Below are 24,447 nucleotides of genomic sequence, written 5' to 3'. Positions count from 1 at the left end.
GGAAGGAGAGGAAGGAAAGAAAGAAGAGGAAGACAGAAACACTGAGAGGAGCAGACCGGCGGAAATGAAGAGCTGCATGCTTCAAAGAAGAACTGACAGCAGGCAAACGAATTGCATGCCGTGTGTATGCTGAAGAACTTTTTTCCCCTCTATTTGCTTTGTCTCTCCAACTCTTTTCCACCGGGAACGGCACCGCGCCCCGCAGGTGATTCGCCGTGTCTCTCGGCTGTTTGCGAGTCGGGTGTCTTCTCTCTCCGTGAAAGATCCCTCGTGTTCAGCTGTTTTCTTGCAGGCCCCCCCCCCCGATTTTTGAAGCTCTTTTCCGAGGAAAACTGCAGCTTCGCAGGTACACAGGCAAAGCTGTTCCTCGTAGATGAGAAAACAGCGGACCAACTGGCTGTGACAGAGTAGCTGGGAGAAAAGAACGGCTCTGACCTGTCAAGAAAATGAATGGAGAGTTTCGGACTTCCCTCACCAGTGCAAGCAAACAACATCAGCAAAAACAAGAAAGCAGAAAGGAGAAGCTCCAATAGAGAGAGAGCGAGGAAAGAGAGACAGTTGAAAAAAGGGGACAGAGAGGGCGGGGTTATTCGCATGTACGGAAGTTCCAGTTTGTGTGAAGGTCAATTGTGGAGGAGTGCAGTGGCATGGAGCTGGTCTGTGAAATGGAATAAAGAACGGAAGGATCCACTTCAGCGAAAGAAGAAGAAAGGAAAATACGGAGAAGGAACGTAAGGAGTGGCAGGGACGGGCGGAGAGAAGTCGCCCTGGGACGGCGTGCATGCTCTAGCAAAAATAAACAAGAAGAGCAACCGACGGGCGAACGGGAGGAACAGAAAGAGGTGAGGGAAGAGCCAGAAAGTAGAGGTGACAAAAGGACGAAAAGAAGTTCTAATGTAAAAGGGAGGAACTTGTTGCGGTTGCGAAAGAAGAAACGGACTCGCCGGTGACCGGCGTGAAACAAGCGACGTGTGACGACTCACCGCCACACTCTCTGGCCTGTTGACAATCGAGACGTCCCGTCATGCAGATCGGCACTGCAGTAGTCGTGTTTGAACCAACTGATAAGACAACTTGGAAGGAAAGAGGAACGCCAAAATATCGGACACAGAAAACAGAAAAAGGAAAGTCTCTTCTTCCCTGCATATACACAGCGGAGCTTGCCATCACACGCACACCCACCTGTCAGTCCTCTGGATGCTCGCCTGTCAGCATGCCGTTCTACGCGGGAAAACAAGTGAAAAAGCATACAGTATCTTCCAAATCTGGCCAGAGGAAACGGTCGTTTCGTGTCTCCACATCACGATAAGAAGCAAGGAGAGACATCGTCGGGAAGTCCTCATCTTTTTCAAAGGCCGTGATTTTCAAAACCGCGCTCCCTTCTTGACTTCTTGAGCCATAGAACCCCCACGTTCCTGGCTCTAACTCAAAGTGGGGCAACAAGCAAAACAATTCCAAAAACAAAGCTTCAGCAGCGACTGCCAGCTTTCAGTAGAACGCAACAAAAGTCGGCAAGACGGAAAAAGCGAATCACTGTGGTGAATCGTCGCCGGCACGTCATGTTTGCTTCAGGCATTCTTGTGAGGGGGGACAGGTGAAATATGGACAGGTGAAATATGGACAGGTGAAATATGGACAGGTGAAACCTTTGAAAAACGGCTGCGTTGCACCCCACTGTCGAACAGGTTCCGCCAGAGAATCGCTCCCAGTCTGAAAGGGCGTTGGAAGTGATCCTTTTTCGCACAGCAGCAGCCTGCTTAGTTACTTCTACTGTTGATGTTGAATCAGAGATCCACGAAAAAAGGTTGGCGCCGTGTTGGCATCTGTCTCGTGCTGGCTTCTCTTCTGCGAGTCAGTCTACTACAGGTTGTGAGGCTGCTCGACAGATCGGGAAAGCACACGCAGAAAAGCACACGGAACTTCATTTTCTCAGCGGGGTTCGGTCAGTTGACTGCCCCTCTTTGTCGCGTGGGGCTGTGGGTCGAGGTTGCTTGATCATCGTTCACGCAAAAAAGGGAAGCTCTGGAAACGGCTGTTCGCCGGTGAAAGACAACGGCTTGATCGTTCCCTTGTTTGCGTTTGGCTGCTCCCACATCAAGGATGCTCACGAAACCGCCCGCCGGTCATGCGGGGTCTCACATCACATGATAGTGCAAATAGAACTAGATTTGCCAGAGGAGACAAATATCCATTGCCGTTCTCCTTGCTTAACCCGTGCCATCCATAATCAGTTCTGCAACAAGCTCCGAAGCAGCTGGAGTGCACTAGCGACGGAGTCTTATGGCCACTAGAAACTCAGGCTGCGAAGGGTCGAGAGGAAGAGTAGATTCTCTGGGTTTGGCTGCTGCACTCGAGGCTCTCTTTTCTTATTTCAGTATATGTATATATGGAGGGATCTCACACGTACAGAAATCCATTGGCTCTCATCGTGCACCCGGCTGCATGAAAGGCGCATGCGCAAGCGTTTCCGTGATTCATGATCTACTATATCTTTCTGTGCGTAGCAGAACCTGTGGAGTCGGTCGTTTTTTTCCTTGAGGAGACAGAGAACAAAGAGCGCCGAGTGCAGAGATATCTTCTTGCATCTGATCACATTCTTCTCTCCCGTGTTCTGAGTTGCAGCAGTAACGCGCTACGGGGGGGTAAACGATTACGGCGTGCGAAATATATGGTGTCCCTGAAGAAGCCACGAATGGTGACCCATGCGAAACACGAAGACAGAGAAAGAATTCTTTTTGGTGTGTGTGAAGGGGGGAAACGCTCATATCAGAATTCGGATGCTTAGGAATATATGCAGCTACGGCTACCTTCGGTGAATTCGATCTTCATAGGAACATGCCTGTGCCATCACAGTTGTATGGATGTGGACTTTAGCTTGTATCCATGTTCGGCCATATATGTAACTCTCTCTTCCCGTATTGATCTGCCTGTATCTCCTCGTGGCTTCAGCTCTTGCAGCAGCATTTATATGGATGAGCCATACCTGTCTTCCGTTGTGTTTTCCATCTCGTTCTTCGTTTGTCTCCCCGGAATCTGTGCAGCCTCTCTCTGTCCCTAACGAATGCTCCCCAAAGAACATATTAGGATATTCGGATGTTGCATGCTTTACCATCATGGTTGCTTTCTTGGACTCTTACGGTCTTTGTCTCTCTAGTCGCCTTCATCCTTTACCTCGTCTGTGTATTGTATTGTGTCGCTCTCGTCTCACACCAAAAATAACTCACATAACACTGTAGAATGCAACACAAAGGAGTTAGTCAAACCGCAGGCAAGGCTAAATATATACTCGTACTTGTCGAAAGCCCAAGGAATCACTACCACTTGCACTTGTCATACAAAGCCGAGGCAAATCCCCTCTCCCCGTTTATTATCATGGGACTTGATGACTCTGCGTCTTTCTTGCTCTAGAACTCGCGAGATGAGGAGTCACAAGAACCGTGTGCAGCGAACCAGATTGCTACCTACAAAATCGAACATTCTCTGTTCAAGAGCGCGAATCTTCTCATCCAAGCGCCATCGCTGCAACTGCAGGAGAGTTTAGAGACATTAACAAAGGGAACGACATGCGCTGTCATCGTCTTAGCATTCCATCTAAGCGAGTGACCTCGAGAGTGTGATAAAGAAAAGAAAATCGTGTTCCTCCGATAGTATGACATATATTTGCCTCAAAGCGTATTACGACAGCATCGATAGTCGACGCTGCGGGTGTCTTTGGGGAAGGGGGGGGGGCACGGAGTCCGAGGATGCCCGAAAGTGTGAGGCGTGTCCTGCCCGGCATCCACCCACCACGGTTAAATGCCTCGGCACGAGACCAGGCTTACATACCAACCAATATCACTTAGCAACTTATTTTTAGTTTCGAGGATCGTCCATTTTCCCCTGTACCCCAGTTATTTGTGTTCCTCGGTATTTTGTCTAAATCGTCTGAAAATGGCGACGGCAGGGAGGACAGAGCAACGACGTGGAGGAGGCTTGCAGCGGAAGGCCCGCCAGATAATGGTAGTGTGCGTGGGGGAGAGTTTTGCTGTACTGCGCTGGAGAAGCGGTTGCAGATCATTTTCGTGAAGGTCTTCACTATCGGGGTTTGTCAGAATCAGCCAAAACTGAGCCACCGAAAATCGCCGGTACAGCTACCCAGTGTCAGTTTGCACAGGAACCGCAAGAGGAGGCCACGTCTAGTGGCGGCGCGTTGATGTTGTCGAGAGAAAACCTGTCGGTTAGTCTGGACTGTTCTGGAAATGCACTAACGACGATTCCGACAGATTTGGCGACGAACGTATGTGCCCCGAACCAGGAGAAAAGTGAAGTCAGCAGCAGCTGCACGGTCAGTGGAAGCGATCTACACGGAAAAGAGGTCACCCTACAACAGCTCCTCAGGGCAACCCGCGAGATCCAGTGGATGAAAAAAACTGATACCCGGCTCGCAAAATCTCCAACCACCACTGCACAGTGGAGCTTGGAGCTAGAAGCTGCCGATCTGCCACGATCCGCCATAAGCTTCTTCGTCGGTTGCAAAAATACTAAGGCCACACGAAACGGAGGGAATACAGAGGTGTCGGTGTGCAAGGTCCCGGTAAATGTGGAAGCGAGAGCTTCTTCTGTGGGAGGCAATAACGCCGTCACCTGCGCGTATGGCAAGGAGAGCAACCCTCAGCCCTTACAGGTGGAGATGTCAACAGAGAAGAACACCGAGACCATCGACTGCGGGACGGACGGTTCTCTCCACCCTGCCACATCTACAGCTGAGTACTGCGTCGCTGACAGTACAAACTTGGAGAGCTGCACGACGAAGGCGTTTGTAGATATTTTTCCTACATTTGTTACCAGCTGGTGGACAACGGAGGCGAAGGGTATTTCCGCTAAGCTGACAACTCCGGCGAAGGACTTTCCGGAAGCCGAACAGCAGTTCCGACCGGGCTGTGTCCCCAAACAGTCGGCACCGTCTCCAGATACAAACGGATTAGAAAGGCTTGGAGACGGAGACAGCGCTGAACAGACTGGCGCAACCACGTCTAGCTGCAACGTAATTGTCACTCTTAAGACATCAAACTCTACTTCGTTAGCATCTTCAACAGCACAAATGGCAGCTGTAGCCGGTGGTGCGGCCGCATTGACAGGATTCCTCGTGGGCTCCTTTTGTTGACTCTGGTGTTCGAAGGTCTGGGACACATTCCGACGAGATGGGGCGCTTTCATAACCACAGTAATTTTGCCACTTCGGGCGGCCTGCACTTTTTGACAGTTTCCGGACGTCTCTCCGAGATGTTCTTCCTAGTTAAGACGCGCATTTCCTGCTGTGTCCTGCTATAGTGTGACATGAGAGCTCGTTCCCCTCAGTATATGTCACTTTCGAAACTACGGTCCGACTTGTTGAAGAGGATATAAAGCAAGCAAGCAAGGCACCCATGTATACGTCTCCCAAGGAGTGTATATTTAACCCCGGTCGGGTACATATCCACTGCAGTGTGGCTCGATCAACAGCTCTCAAACTGAGGACCGACCCTCTGTAGAAGGCGGCATTCCTCAGCATGCGACTTGATAATCCAATTGTGGGGGATGCCCTTGTGTTGGCAGGATGCACCGTATGATATCGACCAAATCCAGTACGTACTCTCTCATAATAACCTGACCACCCCGATACCAATTTTGAGTTGCGGTCACTAAAGACTTCCGTCTATTCTCCCACGAGAAGAGCGCTTCAGAGCGAGTCGCGATATGCCTCCAGCCATTGCCGCCACTCAACGTCCGGTATGAAAGTGGGATTCGCGATTTGTTCTCGACTACCACAACGCGACCTCGGTGCTTCTCTGGATCCTCGCGATGGGGTAGTCCATTTTCTTTGTTTCGGCGTTCTCGCAATGTCCGAAATGCGACAACAGAATGCTGCACTCTTTCAGGTATACGTGTGTCTGCTGGATAAGGCTTGTCCCGTACTCTAGAGTATCCAGCGGCATGCGTCAGCCATTCAGGAGTAATTCGCGAGGCAAGCTGTCCCCCGCAATTTTAGACTATTGTGTGCACGGCGCGTAGGCAACAATCCGATCTGGCATTGTCACGCTGTGTCCCGTCGTTCGGAGACAGAGACACCCCAACAGTTGGTGGATATCAACACCCGCATTACCGTACTCCTCGGAGACACATGATGACAAGTCAAGATTCCAGCACCTTATCGCTTCTACCTTTCTTCCTTGTCCATGCCCCAAAACGGCACACATTTGCTTTTCAGAACATACATATTCGCTATGATATGTTTACTCCATTGCTAACTCTTCTTATCCTCCTTCCATCGCTACCCTTGTCTCCTGCCACCCGCCTATTTCCCCTAACGATGTGTCTTCGACTTCACATCTGCGAAACACTGTGCGCTTGCACCTGTCAAATGATCTCAATAGTCAGTGTAGAACGCCAACTGAACGCTCACATGAAACCGATGAGCGGAGTGGAGATTCTCTTGCCTCGCAGATGTCCAGGCGGGAAGCACTGGCTTCTGGAGTTACTGGCGAGGCCAGGACTAAGTCGGTCATGTATTCATGCTCCTGCTAGACTCGTTCAGACCTCCCGTGCTGTCCACAAACGAAATGTGCGATGGAATTAGTATTAGGAAGTGGGAATTGAGGCGGACCGAACAACCGGAAGCCGGAAGACACGTGGTCGCCGGGATTCGTCGTTATCCAGAGCTTTTTGCACCGATTTGGCCAGAGAATCAAAGGAAAGAGAATAAAATGACCACTGTTCTGTTGCTCCATTTGGCGTTTACTTTCGACTCATCGTTATATATGATGTCTTGATGCCTGATGTTCGGCGCAGCCGACCTCGTGGCTGCGGTGACCTTTTCACCCTTTTCACCGGGGCGCGCGCCTTCGGATCCCAGATTCCGCACGGGCCTTGTGCGGCGACGGACGTCGTGAGAGGGTGAAGGCGAAGAGGACGCCCGACGCTTTTCTGACGAGAATGGGAATTTTTTCGCATTAAATGGTCGGCAGGCCCTATCCTTCATTGAATTCTTTTTTACTGCTTGTTCTCTCCACCGGCTTCTTGCAACTTGTTGCGATTCTCATCATCATAATCCTCCTCATCATGTCGACATCAGGGAGCTTGCGGCAACGTCGTGGAGGGGTTGGGTCAAAGGCCCGCAGGTTGATGGCAGTTTGCATGGGTGGAGTTTTGCTGTTCTGCAGCGGAGAGGGCGTTGCAGATCACGTGCGTGAAGGACTTCAGAACAGGGGTTTGGAGGAAGTACACTCAGACGACGCAAAACCTAAGTTAACAGTAAAGGGCACCACCGCCAGATGCGAGTTAAAGCAGAACGGTGGCACAGCTCAGGCTGCAGCTACTGGCTCTTTGACGCTGTCGCAGAAGAATCTGACAGCTGCCCTGGAATGTGTCGGTGCGAATATAGCATCGATTCCAGAGGATCTGGCGACGAATGTGTGTCAGCCAAATGGCAAGAGTGGAAGAACAAATCAGTGCACGTTTGAAGGCAACATCTCAGCAGGCACCGCGGTCACGTTGGACACGTTACTCGGCGTAGCAACCGACGCTCAGTGGACAAAGAATCGGCAAACAGAAAGGAAGTCGCCCAACACACAAACGTGGACGTTGCAACTGAAGGAAGCGGACCTTCCTTTGTCCGAGAAGACATTCTTCGTTGGGTGCCAAGATGGCTCGAATTCGCGATCCAATGGTAAAAACGCGTGCAAGCTCACTGTAAATGTGGAAGCGAGAGCGTCTTCTGTTGGAGACAACAACGTTGTCACCTGCACTTACGGCAAAAACAGCAACCCTGAGCCCATGGAGGTGGAGATGTCAACAGAGAACAACACCCTGACCATTGACTGTGGCTCCGAGGGTTCGCTGAAACCTGCAACAAATAGCGCTGAGTACTGCGATCCACAGAACACAGACTTGGAAAATTGCGCACACAAGTTTGTGGATATTCTACCTACGTTCGTGACCAGCTGGTGGGCGACGACGGGTAACTCTGCTAAGCTGACAATCCCCCAGACAGACTTTCCGGAAGCTGACCAGCAGATCCTTTTGGGCTGCGTCCCGACAACGACTGCTTCGGAAGGCACCAAGAATACCGGACAAACTGACGCAGAGACCGGTACACCAACGAGTTGCCGCGTTCTGGTGACTATCAAGTCCAGCAGCTCTGCTTCGTATGGATCACCGACTATGCAAATGTTAGCTGCAGCCTCGGGAGCGGCTGCAGTGACAGGGCTGATTGTTGGCTCCTTGTAAGCATGCTGGTGATAATGTGTCTGCTCGGTAGTTCAATGATGTGGAGTGGCTCCTTAGATTTTGCGATTTTGATGTGGTGGGCAGTCTCCATTTTCCAACATCTCTCCAAGGTGTTCTTCTGTGGTGGTCCGGGAGCTCATGCCTTCCTGTCCAGCAAGTGTTGATGTGTGGAAATCAGCATGCAACGAGATTGCGAAAGCCTGTGCGACACGTGTGGCAGGGTAAATGCAAACGTATCTAGGGGCAGGCATTTATTTGTTTTCATTACTGAGTTGTGTAATAGGTGTTTGGTAAGCCTATAAGGGTAGATAAAGTCGCAGCCGTAGTATCCCATCACCTTGGTACAGTGGCACCAGAAAAGACTCTCTTGTATCACTCGGTGGATGTTACGCTATGCGTGGATGTGATGAAAGCGTGGAGTCTGGAGCTGAAATACGAGACAATGTATTTCAGTCCATCAGTTGATAACAGAAAGCCGGAGCCTGTAGTGGATGAGCACTCTCGCAGGCAGCTGCCGGTAATCGAACCCGTTTTTTTCAGTAGCTGAGCTACTACGTCGCGTCGCCGCCAGTGACATTCTTCGAGAAGTCAGAGTTGTTTCTGGTCCAATGAGTCGTCGTTTCTCTCTTCTGGAACGGCACTCACGTCGATTTTCACAACCTAGAGAGTATGAAGAATCGATTCAGCGCCATCGTTTCTTTTGACACGCCTGGTGTCGTAGGCAACTAGGTATGTAAACGTGTGTGTGTGTGTGTGTAGCCGTGCAAAATCCGTGTTTCCGTGTACTCTTGGACTGTGGCAGAATAGGGACTCGTGCTCGGCAACATAGCAGCCGCAAACGGATCCTCATGTGAAATGTGTGACCGATACTAGTAGGGCCTGCAGGCAAACGAAGGGCTGAGAACTGGCCAGAATTGCACCGCACATGCTCATTTTACTCCTTTATGCCGATGTCGACGAGCCGACGGACATGCCTTATTAGGGGGGGGGGTGGTCGGGGGGGCTGGACTTGATGCAGTGTAGTTAGGTAGAGACAGGCCCAGCGACGGCGCCCTTTGCTCAACACGGCACATCTAACCAAACTGATGTGTTGCGCCTTGCAGGTATGGCTGCTATCTGGTGTTCCCTGGACCCGCTAAGGATTTCTCATGTAGAGAGGTGTTCCCGTCCCGTCTCTGCGGTGGTATCCACTAGAAGAGAAAACAAACGCTCAGCTTCGAATGTCCGACTTTCCCTGCTCCATTTCGCTATGCTTCTGTGTAGATTGCCACCCACTCCTCTCCGCCAGCTTCCTACGCTCTTTGTGTCAGACGACCCACAGAACACGCAGAGGTCCACTGCCTTTCGTATCGCACACGAGCTAAGTTTTTCTATATCGATTTCTTTGCCTTCCTGTCTCCGGCACCTTCCCGACTCCTCAATTTCTCTCATTGGGCCAACTAGACGCTCTATGGCTTCTCTTGTCTGAAGGTCCTCGATAGTCACTGCAGAATTCAAATTGAGCGATCGAGTTCACCAGCTGCCACGGGGGAAGACCTTGTGGCTTCTCCTTACTGCGCAACCGGAAAAGTACTCGATGCATGAGCTTTTCGCGCAAAGAAAAGCAGAGAAGCCGAGACAGAAGCTGTCACTTTGTTGTTGTCCTTCCAGTGTTCACCGCCACCACCGTACCACTCTTCGGCTTATCCGTCGACGTCACTGCTCCATTCGCAGCTTGTCGCCATTATGCCTATTCTCGAAAAGCGGAAACAATCCAAAAAAATGAATTAGGAGGAAGAGAGGGCAGCTACGAACTTCAGCTGTCAACGTTCAGATGACGATTGCCTAGAGGACTTAACAGCGGCTGCTGGCTCAAGGCTTTGGCAAGGTTCCTCATCGGTCGCTGTGAAGCAAACACGTTATCCTATGTTGTCTTGAAACTTCCATCGAACTTCAGTCACTCGCTTACCCAGTATTTTTGCATTTTGACTGGTCCGCGTCTTCGGACAACCTCCAGATATCTCTCTGCAGTGTTTTTCCTTCTTCGGAGAGGGAAGACTCTGCGCCAAGATACCACGCTGGCTCCCGACGATGCTGCTCTTGCGAAGCAGAGGGATCACACGCCGGAGAAGAAGAGGAGAATATGCATATGTGCTGCTGTGAAAATTACGAATAGCTCGTGATGTCGAAATGAGCCTTATGGGGAGTCTACTACGCTGCAGGATCGCTCGGGATTTTGGATGAGGGCGACAACGTGGGTGGGGGTCACCCCTGCGCTTTTTTCGTAACACGCGCGTCTTCACAGCGATGAGCCTCCTATGGGTACCATAAGTCATAGTGCAGGTACTCCAACAGTTGAGGCGTGTATGATTGTTGACTTATTTTCCTTTGGAGGAAGTGGATGATAAACGCCTAAGTTGGCAGGCACGCTACACCTTTCGCTGAATTCTATTCTTCTGGTTTCTTCTCCGACTGCGTTCCCGGCACTTGGGTCACACGCGTGTCAAAATGGCGAGGACAGGGAACATTCAGCGACTGCATGTACGCTAAACGACGAAGACACGGAAGTTGATGGCAGTTTGCATCGGTGGAGTATTATTGCTCTATGGTGGACAGGCTGTTCCCGATCAACTGCGTGAAGGACTTCAGAATCAGAGTTTACAGCAGCAAGCGGTGGCGCTTGCCAGGCTTACAGTCAAGGGCACAGATGCGATGTGTGAATTGTCTGCGCCAGCGACACAAGATACCGCCCCAGCTGCTGGTACGCTGACGCTATCAAGCGCAAGTATGATAGCCACTTTGCAGTGTTCCGGTGCCAGCAGTGCAAGCATATCGAACGTACCGGAAAATCTGACGCAACACGTGTGTGATCCAAAGCAGACCAGCAATTCGTCCACATGTAAGTTTGGGAACAGCGCACCAGCCACCAAAGAGGTCACGCTGAAAGAAGTGCTTGGGACAACGCGCACTATTCAATGGACGGAATCCAAACAGTCAGAAAGGAACACCAAGGGGCAAAAGTGGGCGTTGGAGCTGGACGCGGGAGACCTTCCTTTAACCGACAAGGCGTTCGTCGTCGGGTGCCAATCCATCGTCGGGTGCCAATCCACTACCTCTGGCAAGTCACCGAACAACAACGCAGCGTGCAAGCTCACTGTAAATGTGGAAGCGAGAGCTTCTTCTGTTGGAGACCACAACGTTGTCACCTGTGCGTACGGCAAAAACAGCAACCCTAAACCCTTGGAGGTGGATATGTCAACAAAGAACAATACGCTCACTATTCAGTGTGGAACCGAGGGTTCCCTCACCCCTACAAGCTATACAACTGACTACTGCATCTCTGACAGTACAGACCCGGAAGCATGCACGAAGAAGGCATTTGTTGATATTCTTCCAACACTTTCGACCAGCTGGTGGGATACAGAGTCCCAAACGGGTTCAGCAAAGCTGACAATCCCGGAGACGGACTTTCCGGAACCAGAACAGCGGCTCCTTGTGGGCTGCGTCCCCAAGACGAAAACTTCGCAAAACGGAGAACAAAATGATGATAGGTTGACAGCAAAGGATGAACCTCAGACGCAGACTGCGACACCGACGAGCTGCCAGGTTCTGGTGACTGTCAGGGCCGCCAGCGCTGCTTCATATGCAGCACCCGCTCCAACAGCAGTGATTGCAGCCTCTGGTGTAGCCGTCATGGCAGCCATGCTTGTGAAGTCGTTGTAGGGGCGCAGATGCCCCTACCGACTTGTGGACAGTGTGTTTACGTTGAGGTCAGAGCTCCACGCCTGGGAGTATGTGACGCCACGCGTGCGCTAAGGACTCGAACTCATCCGTCAGAGATGGGTTATATACTTTTTTTCTGAGCATCCGCCGCCTTCACCGTACACGATATGGAGCCGTGCACATCGATAAACCGAGCCCCTTCAGACCTGGCCCCACGTAAGGCATGACAAATGTATACATGGGAAGCGACATACATATGTGCGATTCTGTTCCTGACAGGAAGGTGTGTGATGAAACACGATAATAGATGCAGAAATGAGCCTATAATCGAGGTGATTGATCTGCGTGTGCCGCCAAAAATTATATCGAGCCCATTCAAGTATAAATTGCGCCTACGTGTCTGGTACGGGAATGAGCACCTTTCGTGAAGCATTGAACAACGCCTTCTGTTCGTCACTGCAAAAAAGCAGGCCTTAATCTTGTACCTCGCTAGTGTGCTCGAAATGGAGCTACCGCTGAGCAAACCCGTTTCTCTGAGTATCTGCTATTTCTTTCGAGTCCTCGGCATTAGCTGCCTCAGAACGTCTTGGGAAGACCGTTTGCCCCGTGACTATTTGGTGTTGACTCTCTGGTTGTGTCACCAACCATGTATACTACAGCAAGGTTATTGTCTGTCAACACATTCACATGGCACCAAAAAGGCGCTTTCCAGTTTTATCCTCGGCCTACCGTAGAACAAGTCTTAGGATTGTCAACACTGCAGATGAACCTCGCAGCTGTAACATAGAAAGGAGCGTCAAAACAAGCGGCAAACAGTAAAATTCGCGGTGTGGTTTTCCCTGCCATGTCGGCACTCTTCTCAAGGTGCCAGCAATATTGACACTGCGAAATAATTATCCGGGCACACTCAGAGGTGAAAATCATAACAGTATCTAAAGGTACTACTGGTGTGGCCGGCTAGGATTAGCGGATAGTCTCCGAATTCGAGGTTGCATTCAGATTAAGCCACTAGACATTTAATTCCCTTGGTCTCCTTTTTTCGTGCTTTGCGATGAAGTTGTGTGCTTCTTCCCTTCCTAACACTCCTTCGAAGAGTAGAACGAGCAACGACTTCCATCACCCTTCTCATTCTCCACGTCTCGGGGTCCCCTCTGTTCGTCTGTCCGGCAGCGGGTGCGACGGCGATCCCGCCGTGCCTGCCACGCAGAGTTCAAGGCACTTATTGCAAAGGAGGCTTTTGCTCAGTCTCTCTTCGGTTTCATTACGGCCCTCAAAGTCACTACATCACAACATCAGTGGTAGCTCCAGCCTGTCGACATGTATCATGCCCGCTTATCTGGCCAAGCTTGCCTCCAGAAACACATTCACAGTCGCGCGTGGTGGTCATCTCGCTGCTGTGCCCTTCCTTTTTGCCTCTCTCCCCTTCTTTCTCTCTCTCTCTGATGGCCTCCGCCCTCTCCCGCTATCAGCGGTCAATTCATCATGGCTGTCTCTGCGTTTCAGCACCGGTTCTTCCCGAGGTTATCTGGGATACAAGGTGCCGAACGACAATTTGACACCAAGAGTGAAAGGTCGCTGCCCCGTCTGACAGTGCAGGGAGAAAATTCCATTTTCGTCCACTCATCATGGCAAGCTGTCACACGTATTGACATTGGTCATGCATAGTCTTGCGAGAGCCCTCACGCCCTGGTGCTGTTGCGTTCCTTTTAACTCATCCATTCCATGGCTCAACCGAAGCAGTTTGGTATCAGCCGGAGCAGTTGGCTGTCGAACACTTTTGGGGGGCAATGACACCACCGCTCTTTTCTTCCTCAACATCTGACCACTTCTGAAAGAATCGAGCAAGGGAAGGCTTTGAAAAATGGTTTTCACATTATTTGTGTTTTTTCCAAAGGTACATCTCCGCCAGTGAGAAAAAAAGGTGTGCAGTCCATGCCTTGTCGTGTCGGGTCGCCTTGGGGGGCATCCACCCCAGCCGCATCCTCACACCAGTCAACCCGCCTCGAGCATGCGCCGCCAGCGAACGCAGGAGAGTGTGGCTGACCCGCTGCGGCTGGCGACTGATATTTTTTTAGAGACCAGGATACGATTCTCATTCGATGCTGATCTTGAATCTTCACTCCAGTGTGCGTGGCAGTCTTCCGCATTTCCTGGTTTGGTATATTCAATTCGACGCCCACCTGTGTCAATCGCTTCGAAGATGGTGAACCCGGGGAGAATGCAGCGACGCCGTGGAGGGTGGAAGTCGCAGGCTCGTAAGCTGATGGCGGTGTGCGTGGGCGGAGTTTTGTTGATCTCCAGCGGAGAGGCAGTGCCAGATCAACCGCGTGAAGGGCTTTTGCGTCGGAATTTGCAAGATGCATTACGTAGGACAGGCACTCTAAGTGGACCGGAAATCACTGGTCAAGTTGCCACGTGCAGATTGCAACCCGCCAAAGGAAAAGGAGATGTTGCTGCAGCCACTGCGGCTTTGACGCTGTCGAAAGAAAATCTGAGTGTTACTTTGCAGTGTTCGGGTAACAAAAACGCAGCGGTACCAGAAGAGCTGGAGCAAGTTTGTAAGGCAACAACGACGGCCGCAAAAGTGGCCGAGTGCAAAACAAACAGCCCAAAAGAAAAACAGATCACGCTGAAAACATTGCTTGGCACAACCCGCAGTATCCAGTGGGAAAAGACCAACAACAGCGACAATCAAGGCGAAAGGCGGACGTTGACTCTCCAGGAGTCCGACCTTCCCTTAACCGACAAGGCCTTCTTCGTTGGGTGTGACGAGAACAATCAGGAACGGGTGCAGGGCCAGACAGAGTGCAAAGTCAACGTCAACGTGAAAGCAAGAGCTTCTTCCGTCGGAGACGGCAACGTTGTCACTTGCGCATACGGCAAGGACAGCAATCCTAAGCCCTTGGAGGTGGAGATGTCAACAGAGAACAACGCGCTGACAATTGATTGTGGTTCCGAGGGCTCGTTGTATCCTACGACAGAGAGCCACACTGAATACTGCGATCCACGAAACAAAGACGTGCAGAATTGCACAAACAAGTTTGTGGATATTCTGCCTACGTTCGTGACCAGCTGGTGGACAACGGGGCCAACGGATAATTCTGATAAGCTGACAATTCCGGAGACGGACTTTCCGGAAACAGACCAGCAGTTCCGCCTGACCTGCGTCCCCAACGAGTCTACAGCGCCTCCAGCAGCAAAAGCTGTAGTAGTAGGGAAGGGTGACGATGAGAGCCCTGAACAGGCTGGTGCATCCACGTCAAACTGCAGTGTGATTGTGACTGTTAAGACATCAAACTTGACTTCGATAGCATCTTCAACTGCGCAAATTGCAGCGGTAGCCGGAGGCGTGGCCGCGCTAACAGGATTCCTCGTGAACACTTTTTGAGGAATATGGTAATTTATTCTCTGTTGCGGATTCAGACAAGAGTTGTCGCTGTCCGATCCTGAGCAGTATTGCCATTTCGGGCGGTCTCCATTGTATTGGCAGTATCCGTACGTCTCTCCGACACGTTCTTCCCGTTTTAGAAGCGGGTTCGTTGCTATTGAGGTACATGAGAGCTTGTGTTCGTCAATAAGTTGCACTGGTCAAGCTGTCATATGAGGTTATGGAGAAGAGATAAAGCAAGGCATATGTATATCTGTACATATATGAGCACGTTGATTCAGGCATGTGTGGAGTCTGTAACGTTTACCGGTCGGGGGGGAGGGGGAAGGGGGAAGGGGGGGACTGTATCAAGGGCGAGCAAAGCACAAAAACACTTCCCTTCGCGCCAGTAGTATGGCCTCAAAATGCCAGAAGCCATTCGATCCATATAGTGTACCGGGTTTTGAGTGTCTTCTCAAGGTGAAGTGAATGATTATGCCCGGTCGGGTACATATCCACTACATGTGTGCCTTGATCAACAACACTCAAACTGAGGACCGACCCTCTGTCGAAGGCGGCAGTCCTCAGCATGCGACTTGATAATCCAATTGTGGGGGATGCCCTTGTGTTGGCAGGATGCACCGTATGATATCGGCCAATCCAGTACGTCCTTTCTCATGAATAACCTATACCACCCAAATACAAATTTTGAGTTGCGGTCACTGAAGACTTCCGTCTATTCTCCCACGAGAAGAGCGCTTCAGAGCAAGTCGCGATATGCCTCCAGCAATTGCAGCCGCCCCACGTCCGATATGACGAGGGATTCGCGATTTCTGTTCTCGACTACCACAACTCGACCTAGGCGCTTCTCTGGATCCTCGCGATGGGGTAGTCCGTTTTCTTTGTTTCGGCATTCTCGGAATGTCGGAAATGCGACAACAGAATGCTGCACTTTTCCAGCTATACGTGCGTCTGTTGGATAGGTCTTGTCCCGTACTCGCGGGTATCCTGAGGCATGAGTCAGCTATTCAGGAGTAATTCGTGAGGCAACCTGTCCCCCCGCAATTTTAGATCACTGTGTGCACCGCGCGTAGGCAGCGATCCAATGTGATCGTCACGCTGTGTCCCGCCGTTCGGAGGCAGAGACGCCCCAACAGTTGGCGGATATCAACACCTGCATTACCGTGCTCGTCGGAGACACGTGATGACAAGTCAAGATTCCAGCACCGTATCGCTTCTACCTTTCTTCCCTGTCCATGCCCCAAACGGCACACATCTTCATGTGCTTTTCAGGTCGCAAGTGGCGACCGCAGTCCCGATGGATGGTTCGACAGGGTTGATTTCTCCGGCCAAACTCCGACGCTGAAGGCCTTCACGTAGTTGATCTGCAGCTGCTTGCCCGCTAGAAAGCAACAAAGCTCCACCAATGCACACCGCGATCAACTTGAGGGCCTTCGTCCTCAACCCGCCGCGGCGCTGCTAAACCTTTCCTATCCTCGCCATAAGGAAAACTCTCAAGGGGACTTGACGAGCGTTAAAATGACCAGCATATTAGAGGAACCGTCTCATCGCAAAATCGGAAATCATACTATAATCGCACCTCTCTAGGCACAGCAGTCGCTTCCCCCAGCGGGATGCACGCCCCCGCCGACAATCTTCGCTCGCGGCCCATGGCCACGGGGGCCGATGCCGATGATGACCCGCGTCAGGATGAATGACTCTGTGCGATACGCGAGTCAGGGGGGGGGGTGACGGGGGGGGACAATGAGTTTTGCTGAAGACTACACAGTGCTTGCGGCTTGTCGCTGATGGACGGTAAATGAGAAGAAGTAGAAAGGAAGGTTCTATCAAGCGTCTTGTTTACAGGTTTTTCTCATTCCTGGACGTTTGTGGAAGTGATGGTGGGGTCAGGAGCGGAGGACGAAGGCACCAGTTTCCGTCTGAGTCATTGAAGGCTGTTGCATCTGACCCGTTGCACGCTTTTTTGGGTTCCTGGTGGCACGGATTTAGCGGCAGGCTACAACTCCGCGGTATGAGGGCTCTCGCAAGTAAAGTCACAAAGAGGCAGATTAATGGAGAGACGGAGATCTTCTGTGTCCACCTTCGGAGGCCAGTATGCTCTGAAACTGGGCACGGCCTGATTGCATTATGTAGCATGCACGAATGCACGAAAGATGGAGAAAGGACAGGACAGGAACATCGATAATGAGGGGGTAAGGAGAAAAACATTGTGACAATGTGTGTGTGTGCGTTTTTGGAGCTCGGCACTGCCCGAAGAGTGAATGTAGAAGGTATCAAGGTGTCGCTGATGCCAGCGAGACAGTAAGATAACGGCAGCGTGGTCTGCCAGGACGCATAATATTCAAGAACAGACGCAAACTCTTTTTTGTAGTCGATTAACGAAGAGCATTGTTGTACATTGCGAGAAATGCACTCGCGAAGCTTAGAGTCGAAGGAGCCGAAAAAGGCAAAGGAGCATGGACACTTCGCGGTGACGTGAATAGTTTGCTGAAAAGAGTGTGCACAATCGGTGTATCGAATATGCAGTACACACATTGCCCACAATCTGAGGAGAGTCAGGACGTTGTCACAGAAAACCCTGCCGCCCATTTGCACCTGAGCGCTAGATCTGAGGACGACGTCGACGCCTCACCGTGCATTCCAACAGACTGCGGAGAATCAGTTGATCCGTTCTATCGTAGACTGAAACACTCATGGGCCAGCCCCTCTTCGTAGAAATGTGAAAGAATGAAACGAGTGAAACACCCTTGGTGCCACTTCACCTGAGCTCGTCTCTTTATGCGGTGCCGTAAGGAGCGATTCCTCAAACCAATCTTCACAACACCAAATCTGTGGAAGGCGGTGACTCGAGAAAGCAGACAAAACCCCAAAAGAGTGACGCTGACTAAAAAACCCCTCCGACAACGTTTGTGAGGACAAAACCAAAGGCCTGCTCTTGCAGAGCCATGATAGCAACTGGACTGTCTGGTGTTTCGAACAACGGCACTCAGTGTGTCGTCACATCCAAATCCGCGGACCATTCCTCCGAAGAGGCATGACACATTTTAATTCGGCACAAACGGACAAACGGAACAGCGGGGTTACCAACGAGCACAAGGCCCATCTACTGCTATTGGCGTGGCATGTCCCGCTCGCAAGTCGCCCAAAGGCACAGCCACGGTTTTAACGCCACTCTCGGTGTATACTTCTGAACTGCGGCCCCTGGCCCCAGGACAGCCAAAACATCAAATATACCAACCTGCATTCCCTTGTGACTTCGGTCCATGACGCACACATCGGTTATTCGAGGATGAGAAACCCATCTTGGATATACTCCGAAAATTGTGAAAACAGGCTCGGCAGGAAACGCTGAACAGTTGCTGAAATAGAGACAGCGCCTTGAAGCATTGAACGCCCAAAACGACACAACATCGCAATGATTACAACGAGCCCAGCAAGAGCCCTAACAAAGCAACCGCACCCGAGACTGTAGCTACCAATTGACCAGTTGACGATGCAGCGCTTCCTGACTTCACAGTCACAACCACATTGCAATTCGACGTAGTCACATCTGTCTGTGCTCCCTCGCTTGCCCTAGCCTTCGCTGCAGGATCAGATTCCTCGGAATTTGCCGTGCGGGGGACGCAGGCTACACGAAACGTTTGTTCTGATTCCGGAAACTCCGTCTCCGGGATTGTCAGCTTCACCGAACTACCTTCATTCTCTGTTGTCCACCAAGTTGTACGGAAAGTCGGAAGAATATCAACATAATCCTTCTTGGCGCAGTTTTTCAAATCTTTTTCCTGAGGATCGCAAAACTGAGTCTCATATGACGCCGGACTGAGAGAACCCTCGGAACCGCAGTCAATGGTCAGGGTGTTGTTCGCTGTTGTCATGTCGACCTCCAAGGGCTTAGGGTTGCTGTTTTTGCCGTAAGCGCAGGTGACCACGTTATTCTCCCCAACAGAAGAAGCTCTGGCTTCGACGTTTACTGTTACAGTACATGTCGACTTCGTTTGCGCTGAACCATTCTTACCCTGCGACTGTGTCTCCTGACAGCCGACGAAGAAGGACTTGTCTGAGAATGGCACATCCGATTCCAGAAGCTTCAAGTTCCATGCCGTAGTGGCTTGGGCTATGCGGCCCTGACTCTCTGGAGTTTTGGTCCATTCGATTTCGCGCTTTGCACCTAGCAGGTGATTCAGATCGGTTTCTGTGCCATCTAACTCAGTTTGACCAATCGTGCAGCTATCGACTGCCTTTGAACCTTGTTCCTTTGCGACACAGACTTTTGTTTCCAGATTCTGTGGTATCGTGGATAGCGTGGAACTGTCTTGAACAGAACACTGCAAAGTAGCCGACAGACTTTCTTTCGCCAACGTCAAGATACCACCGCCAGGTGTGACGGCGGCTCCGCCTGCGCCTGCCGTTGGAAACGTGCATGTAGCGGTCGCCCCACTAATTGCTGGCTGAACACTTGTGACCGTTTTCTGCTGCTGAAAACCTTTATCCTGAAGTCTTTCGGGCAGAGGACCTGCAACAGCCTGGCCGCTGGAAAGCAACAAAGCTCCACCCATGCAAATTGCAACCAACTTGCGGGCCTTCGACTTAACCCTCCACGACGTTGCTGCATGCTTCCTCTCCTCGCCATTATGTACGCTATGGACACGAATTGAGCAAAAATTGGAAAAGCGAGAGAGAACAAGGCTTTGCATATGGATTTTTTATAGCGAGAACACGGTTATACTTCACAAAGAAGGAGTCTAGGCAGACATGGCTCGGCTGCAGGCTACGCGGTCAGTGGCTGGGCGACAGTTCGAGGCGGCTTCGCGGCGCTGGTCAGAGCAGGCGCCGACACGAAGCAAATTATCTTCCGGGACTTCAGGGACTCCGGTCGGGTAACTCGCTCACCGCCAAAATTGCTTGCTTCTGTACCGTCAGGGGAGATGGGCTATGGGCTGAGGAGAGGCAACGAACGAGTGCCATATCAATTTTCTCATTAGTTTCTTTTGATCGTGCGCGGAGTGAAGGGTCGGTGAGTAGAGTAGCAATGAAGGTTTTTCTGTCCGATGGCGACGACTTTCAGCCCCGTTTCTTCTGGGTTTGTTCGACTGCGTCCACCGCCCAGTCCAACGGGAAGGAAGAACAAGCGGATAGAAGGCTTCTGTGGGGATAAGGTCAGTGTGAGAGAGTGGGCGTTTTTGACTCCGAGAATAAAGTGGACGTAGTGTTTTACTGGAGGGGGTGCACAGTGGCAAGATACCGCAGGGTTTTCACCGAATGTGCCAGTTCCATATGAATTCCCCGGTTCTTGCTGAAGGCCGTTTGACAAAAAAAACTGTCTTGCTGATGCCCGAGAGAGGTGAAATTTGGGATTGAGATTGTACCAGAGAGGGGAAATGGAAGGTAACGTGTTTCAACGGCAGGGATTGCGAACGAGACATTCGACATGGTATGAAACGCAGCACGTGTGTTCTGAGGGTCTTTTGCCAGAATTCCATATTAAGAAGCGGGTGCATAGTACAGAGAAGTGTTCTCAGCAGGAGCCTAACAGACTGAGACGGGATGAGACGGACTATTGATGTGGAGTGCGTGTTTCCTCTCCAAGCGAATGCCGCGGACGAGACAAGAGTTCGGGACGGAAAAATGGAATACGCCGTCCAGGGAGCACCCGATCCCTGGGTCATATCCGCGCGATGTGCAGTAGGCCATGTTGGCGTGATATTTCATAAGGGCTGCAGTACCCTGTAGCTGGGCCTGTCTTTGGCTATCCGAATGGCACAACCATCAGTCGTTCCCCCGGTCATGACAAGTGGTCATCGATTGATCGCCGAGCAGAGAAGAGCAAGATGGGCATGCGTCTTGGAGCCCTGGCCACGTTTGATATGTTGTGTATGCTGCAAACCCCATTGTTATCGAACATGCACTACACTCGTGAGGCAGCCCTCATTCAAAGGTGGTGGAAATTTGGCGGTTTGTCTGGCAGTTGCTATATTCCCGAGCAGCGGTCCCCAATCTGCAAAAATGGAAAAACATGGAGCCACTAACTCATCATGGCCACCCACACGCACAAACACACCCCCAAGCTGCTTACCCGACCCACCTGAACCAGGAGAGCCGAGGGCGCGGGACCGATTTTTCGTCGTGGTCACTACCGTGTGGACCAGTGATGCGAGAACAAGACAATCATCAACCAATGCGCGCGACACATGTATTAGTTAAGCCACTGAGAATGAGTTCAATCCCCGGTAGCCGGCTACACGAGCGCTCGTAAGGTACGAAAGACTCAGGCCTGCTGTTGTCGATTGATGGACAGCAGCGCATTGATCTGTGTTTCGAAACCGGAGCTCACGCCTTTCATCACGCTCACATCGAGGGTATATCCGCGAAGAACCATGACAACGTCTTCTCCAGTCCAAGCACATCAGGGCGGGTTCGCTAATGCACGCGTGCCTTCCCTTTATATGCATTTATCACACACGTATCAAAAACGCTTCCATCGAAAGCAGAAAAAGATAGATGCTGTGGTCGACGTGCACATTTGTCCTGGTGCACATACCACAACGCCCTTAACCTTCCAGCATGCCACGGTCCAAGCATCTACGTATCATTTGGACAAGATGAGATGCGGTCTCCGAATACCGAAGAAACCTACCTCGAAGCGAGGGCTGAATGTGGTGGGAAAGAGAGCCTCTCCACAACAGCAAAATGGCGGAAACTAGGGCGGCACGCTGAGACACTGGACTCTGGGGTAGGCACAGGATCACCGGCCTCCTTACAAGGAGCCAACAATGAGCCCTGTCACTGCGGCCGCTCCCGAGGCTGCTGTCAGCATTTGCATAGTGTGTGACGCATACGAAGCGGCGCTGGTCTTGATAGTCACCAACACATTGCAGCTCGTTGATGTAACAGTCTCTGCACCACCCTCCTCGTCTTCATGCAACTTGTTATTCTCGTTTGTGGCGCCATTCGAAGTAGTCGTCACTGGTACGCAGCCCAATCGGAACTGTTGTTCTGATTCCGGAAACTCCGTCTCCGGGATTGTCAGCTTCACCGAACTACCTTCATTCTCTGTTGTCCACCAAGTCGTACGGAAAGTCGGAAGAATATCAACATAATCCTTCTTGGCGCAGTTTTTCAAATCTTTTTCCTGAGGATCGCAAAACTGAGTCTCATATGACGCCGGATTGAGAGAACCCTCGGAACCGCAGTCAATGGTCAGGGTGTTGTTCGCTGTTGTCATGTCGACCTCCAAGGGCTTAGGGTTGCTGTTTTTGCCGTAAGCGCAGGTGACCACGTTATTCTCCCCAACAGAAGAAGCTCTGGCTTCGACGTTTACTGTTACAGTACATGTCGACTTCGTTTGCGCTGAACCCTTCTTATTCTGTGTCTGCGTCTGCTGACAGCCGACGAAGAAGGTCTTCTCTGATAGAGGCAGGTCTGACTCCTGGAGGGCCAAGCTCCATTGTGTGTTGGGTCTCACATCGGGGCTCTGGTCTTTTATCCACTTGATCTCACGGGTTGTCCCGAGGAGTTGTTTCAGCTCTGTTTCTGTGCCGACTAACGAGCTGCCCGTAACCGTGCAGCTACCGGCTTCTGGTGAGTGTCCCTGTTTTGGACCACAAACTTTATGAGCCAGATTTGTCGGTATCGTCGAGAGGGTCTCAGCACTTTGACTGGAACACTGCAAAGTGGCCGTTAGAATTCCTTTCGACAGCGTCACGCTGCCACTTGCGGGGGCGGTGTCTGCTTCGCCTGGTTCGCCTGCTTCGCGTGTCGCTGGAAACGCACATTTAGCGGTTGTACCGGTGACTGACAGCGCAACAGTCGTGACCTTTTGCTGCGCCTGCAAACCACGATTCTGGAGTCCTTCATGGAGATCATCTGCAACCGCTTGTCCCCTGGAGAAGAGCAAAACTCCAACCACGCCAACTGCCGCGAGCTTGCGGGCCTTGGACCCCAACCCTCCATGTCGTTGCCGGATGCTCCCTGATCTCGCCATGATGTTGAGACTCATAACAACTTCCACGAAACTCGGGGACGAGTAAAAGCAAAAGGAAAGAAGTCAGTGAATGGAGAGCTCACCGAACAAATCAGCCATAAAAATTCACAAACTGTACAAAAAGTCTGTTGACCGTCGTCAACGCCTCAATCTCCTCAAGCGGCACCTCACGACACGAGCTCCCTCGGTTTCGTTGCCGGGAAAAACGCGCGTGCGGATGAAGACCGGTGAGACCAAGGTGACTCCCGGCACCACATCGAACTCACCGAAAATCAGAAGCAAAGATGCCAGGAAAACAAAAACCAAAAACTCAAAGGTAGCAGGAATGGACTGACTGCGGTCATTTCGCCCTCATTCCTGTGTCTTCCCCCAAGATCGGTGCTGGGACACCTGGAAGCAGAGGACGAACGTGAACACTTATTCTTCTCTGTTGGAGGTTCGCGATTGTCTGACCTCTCCATTCTCACAGTTGTTTTCGTCGTACATTTCTTGTGAGGAAGTGAAAGGAACACTGAAGTGGTCTCACATGACCGCGAACACAATAAGGGATTTTTTCTTGGCCTCTGCTACAAGCAATGAGAGAAATGAGTGTTGCCCTCCTGTATATGTTGGAGACGCAGTAGCAACTCCACCCCGCTCAGTGGTTTCTTTGAGCGTTCAGTTTGCATTCCACACTGACTTGAGGACCATTGACCGACGGAAGGGCACAGAATTCGGCCGGTGTGACATCGAGGAGACCGAAGGAGTGAATCAGGCGGGCGAACAGAAGACAAGCGTAGCGATGCCAGCATACGATCCGAGTTAGCAATGAATATTGTAGGGAATGTGCATTTTCTAGAAAAACAGATGAAAGAAGGCGCGAGACGTTTTGGGGCATGGACAAGTAAGAAAAGCAGAAAAAAAGTAGCTGGACTCCACATTCCTAATCATGTATCGCACCGAATCACGTTGCCCTTCAATTTTTTTGCATGTGGTGAGTGGAGATCTCCAAGTGTGCGTGTCTGAGTGTCCTCACGATGGAATGAATCGTGGCGACGACAGATGTGGGTATTGGCTTACGCGCAGTCCATACTGTCGTTTATAATTTCAAGGGGCACGAATGCGTCTCACAAATCGCTCTTGGAGAAAAATAT

The 24,447-nt window shown here is 51.3% G+C and overlaps 6 protein-coding genes across 6 annotated transcripts; 4 read left to right on the top strand and 2 right to left on the bottom strand.

Moving 5' to 3' along the window:
* Nucleotides 1-4,192: 4,192 nt before the first annotated feature.
* Nucleotides 4,193-5,143, top strand: NCLIV_010080 (srs domain-containing protein; the record flags this gene model as incomplete). Its single annotated transcript, XM_003880523.1, has 1 exon — nt 4,193-5,143. One exon carries the CDS (start codon nt 4,193-4,195, stop codon nt 5,141-5,143), a length of 951 nt encoding a protein of 316 aa, XP_003880572.1.
* A 1,828-nt stretch (nt 5,144-6,971) lies between these two features.
* Nucleotides 6,972-8,243, top strand: NCLIV_010070 (srs domain-containing protein; the record flags this gene model as incomplete). Its single annotated transcript, XM_003880522.1, has 1 exon — nt 6,972-8,243. The coding sequence occupies one exon, from the start codon at nt 6,972-6,974 to the stop codon at nt 8,241-8,243; it is 1,272 nt and encodes a 423-aa protein (XP_003880571.1).
* A 2,550-nt stretch (nt 8,244-10,793) lies between these two features.
* Nucleotides 10,794-11,945, top strand: NCLIV_010060 (srs domain-containing protein; the record flags this gene model as incomplete). Its single annotated transcript, XM_003880521.1, has 1 exon — nt 10,794-11,945. The coding sequence occupies one exon, from the start codon at nt 10,794-10,796 to the stop codon at nt 11,943-11,945; it is 1,152 nt and encodes a 383-aa protein (XP_003880570.1).
* A 2,008-nt stretch (nt 11,946-13,953) lies between these two features.
* NCLIV_010050 (srs domain-containing protein) lies at nt 13,954-15,333 on the top strand (the record flags this gene model as incomplete). The annotated part of the gene is made up of 1 exon (XM_003880520.1): nt 13,954-15,333. The coding sequence occupies one exon, from the start codon at nt 13,954-13,956 to the stop codon at nt 15,331-15,333; it is 1,380 nt and encodes a 459-aa protein (XP_003880569.1).
* Nucleotides 15,334-18,752: 3,419 nt separating this feature from the next.
* On the bottom strand, nt 18,753-20,027 carry NCLIV_010040 (srs domain-containing protein; the record flags this gene model as incomplete). The annotated part of the gene is made up of 1 exon (XM_003880519.1): nt 18,753-20,027. One exon carries the CDS (start codon nt 20,025-20,027, stop codon nt 18,753-18,755), a length of 1,275 nt encoding a protein of 424 aa, XP_003880568.1.
* Nucleotides 20,028-22,087: 2,060 nt separating this feature from the next.
* On the bottom strand, nt 22,088-23,329 carry NCLIV_010030 (Bradyzoite surface protein BSR4; the record flags this gene model as incomplete). Its single annotated transcript, XM_003880518.1, has 1 exon — nt 22,088-23,329. One exon carries the CDS (start codon nt 23,327-23,329, stop codon nt 22,088-22,090), a length of 1,242 nt encoding a protein of 413 aa, XP_003880567.1.
* Between the last annotated feature and the right edge of the window lie 1,118 nt (nt 23,330-24,447).

Source organism: Neospora caninum, chromosome IV, assembly GCF_000208865.1.
Source record: "Neospora caninum Liverpool complete genome, chromosome IV".
NCBI lineage: Eukaryota > Apicomplexa > Conoidasida > Eucoccidiorida > Sarcocystidae > Neospora > Neospora caninum.
The sequence above is the reverse complement of the archived record's forward strand: the minus strand, read 5'-3'. Positions and strand labels throughout refer to the sequence as shown.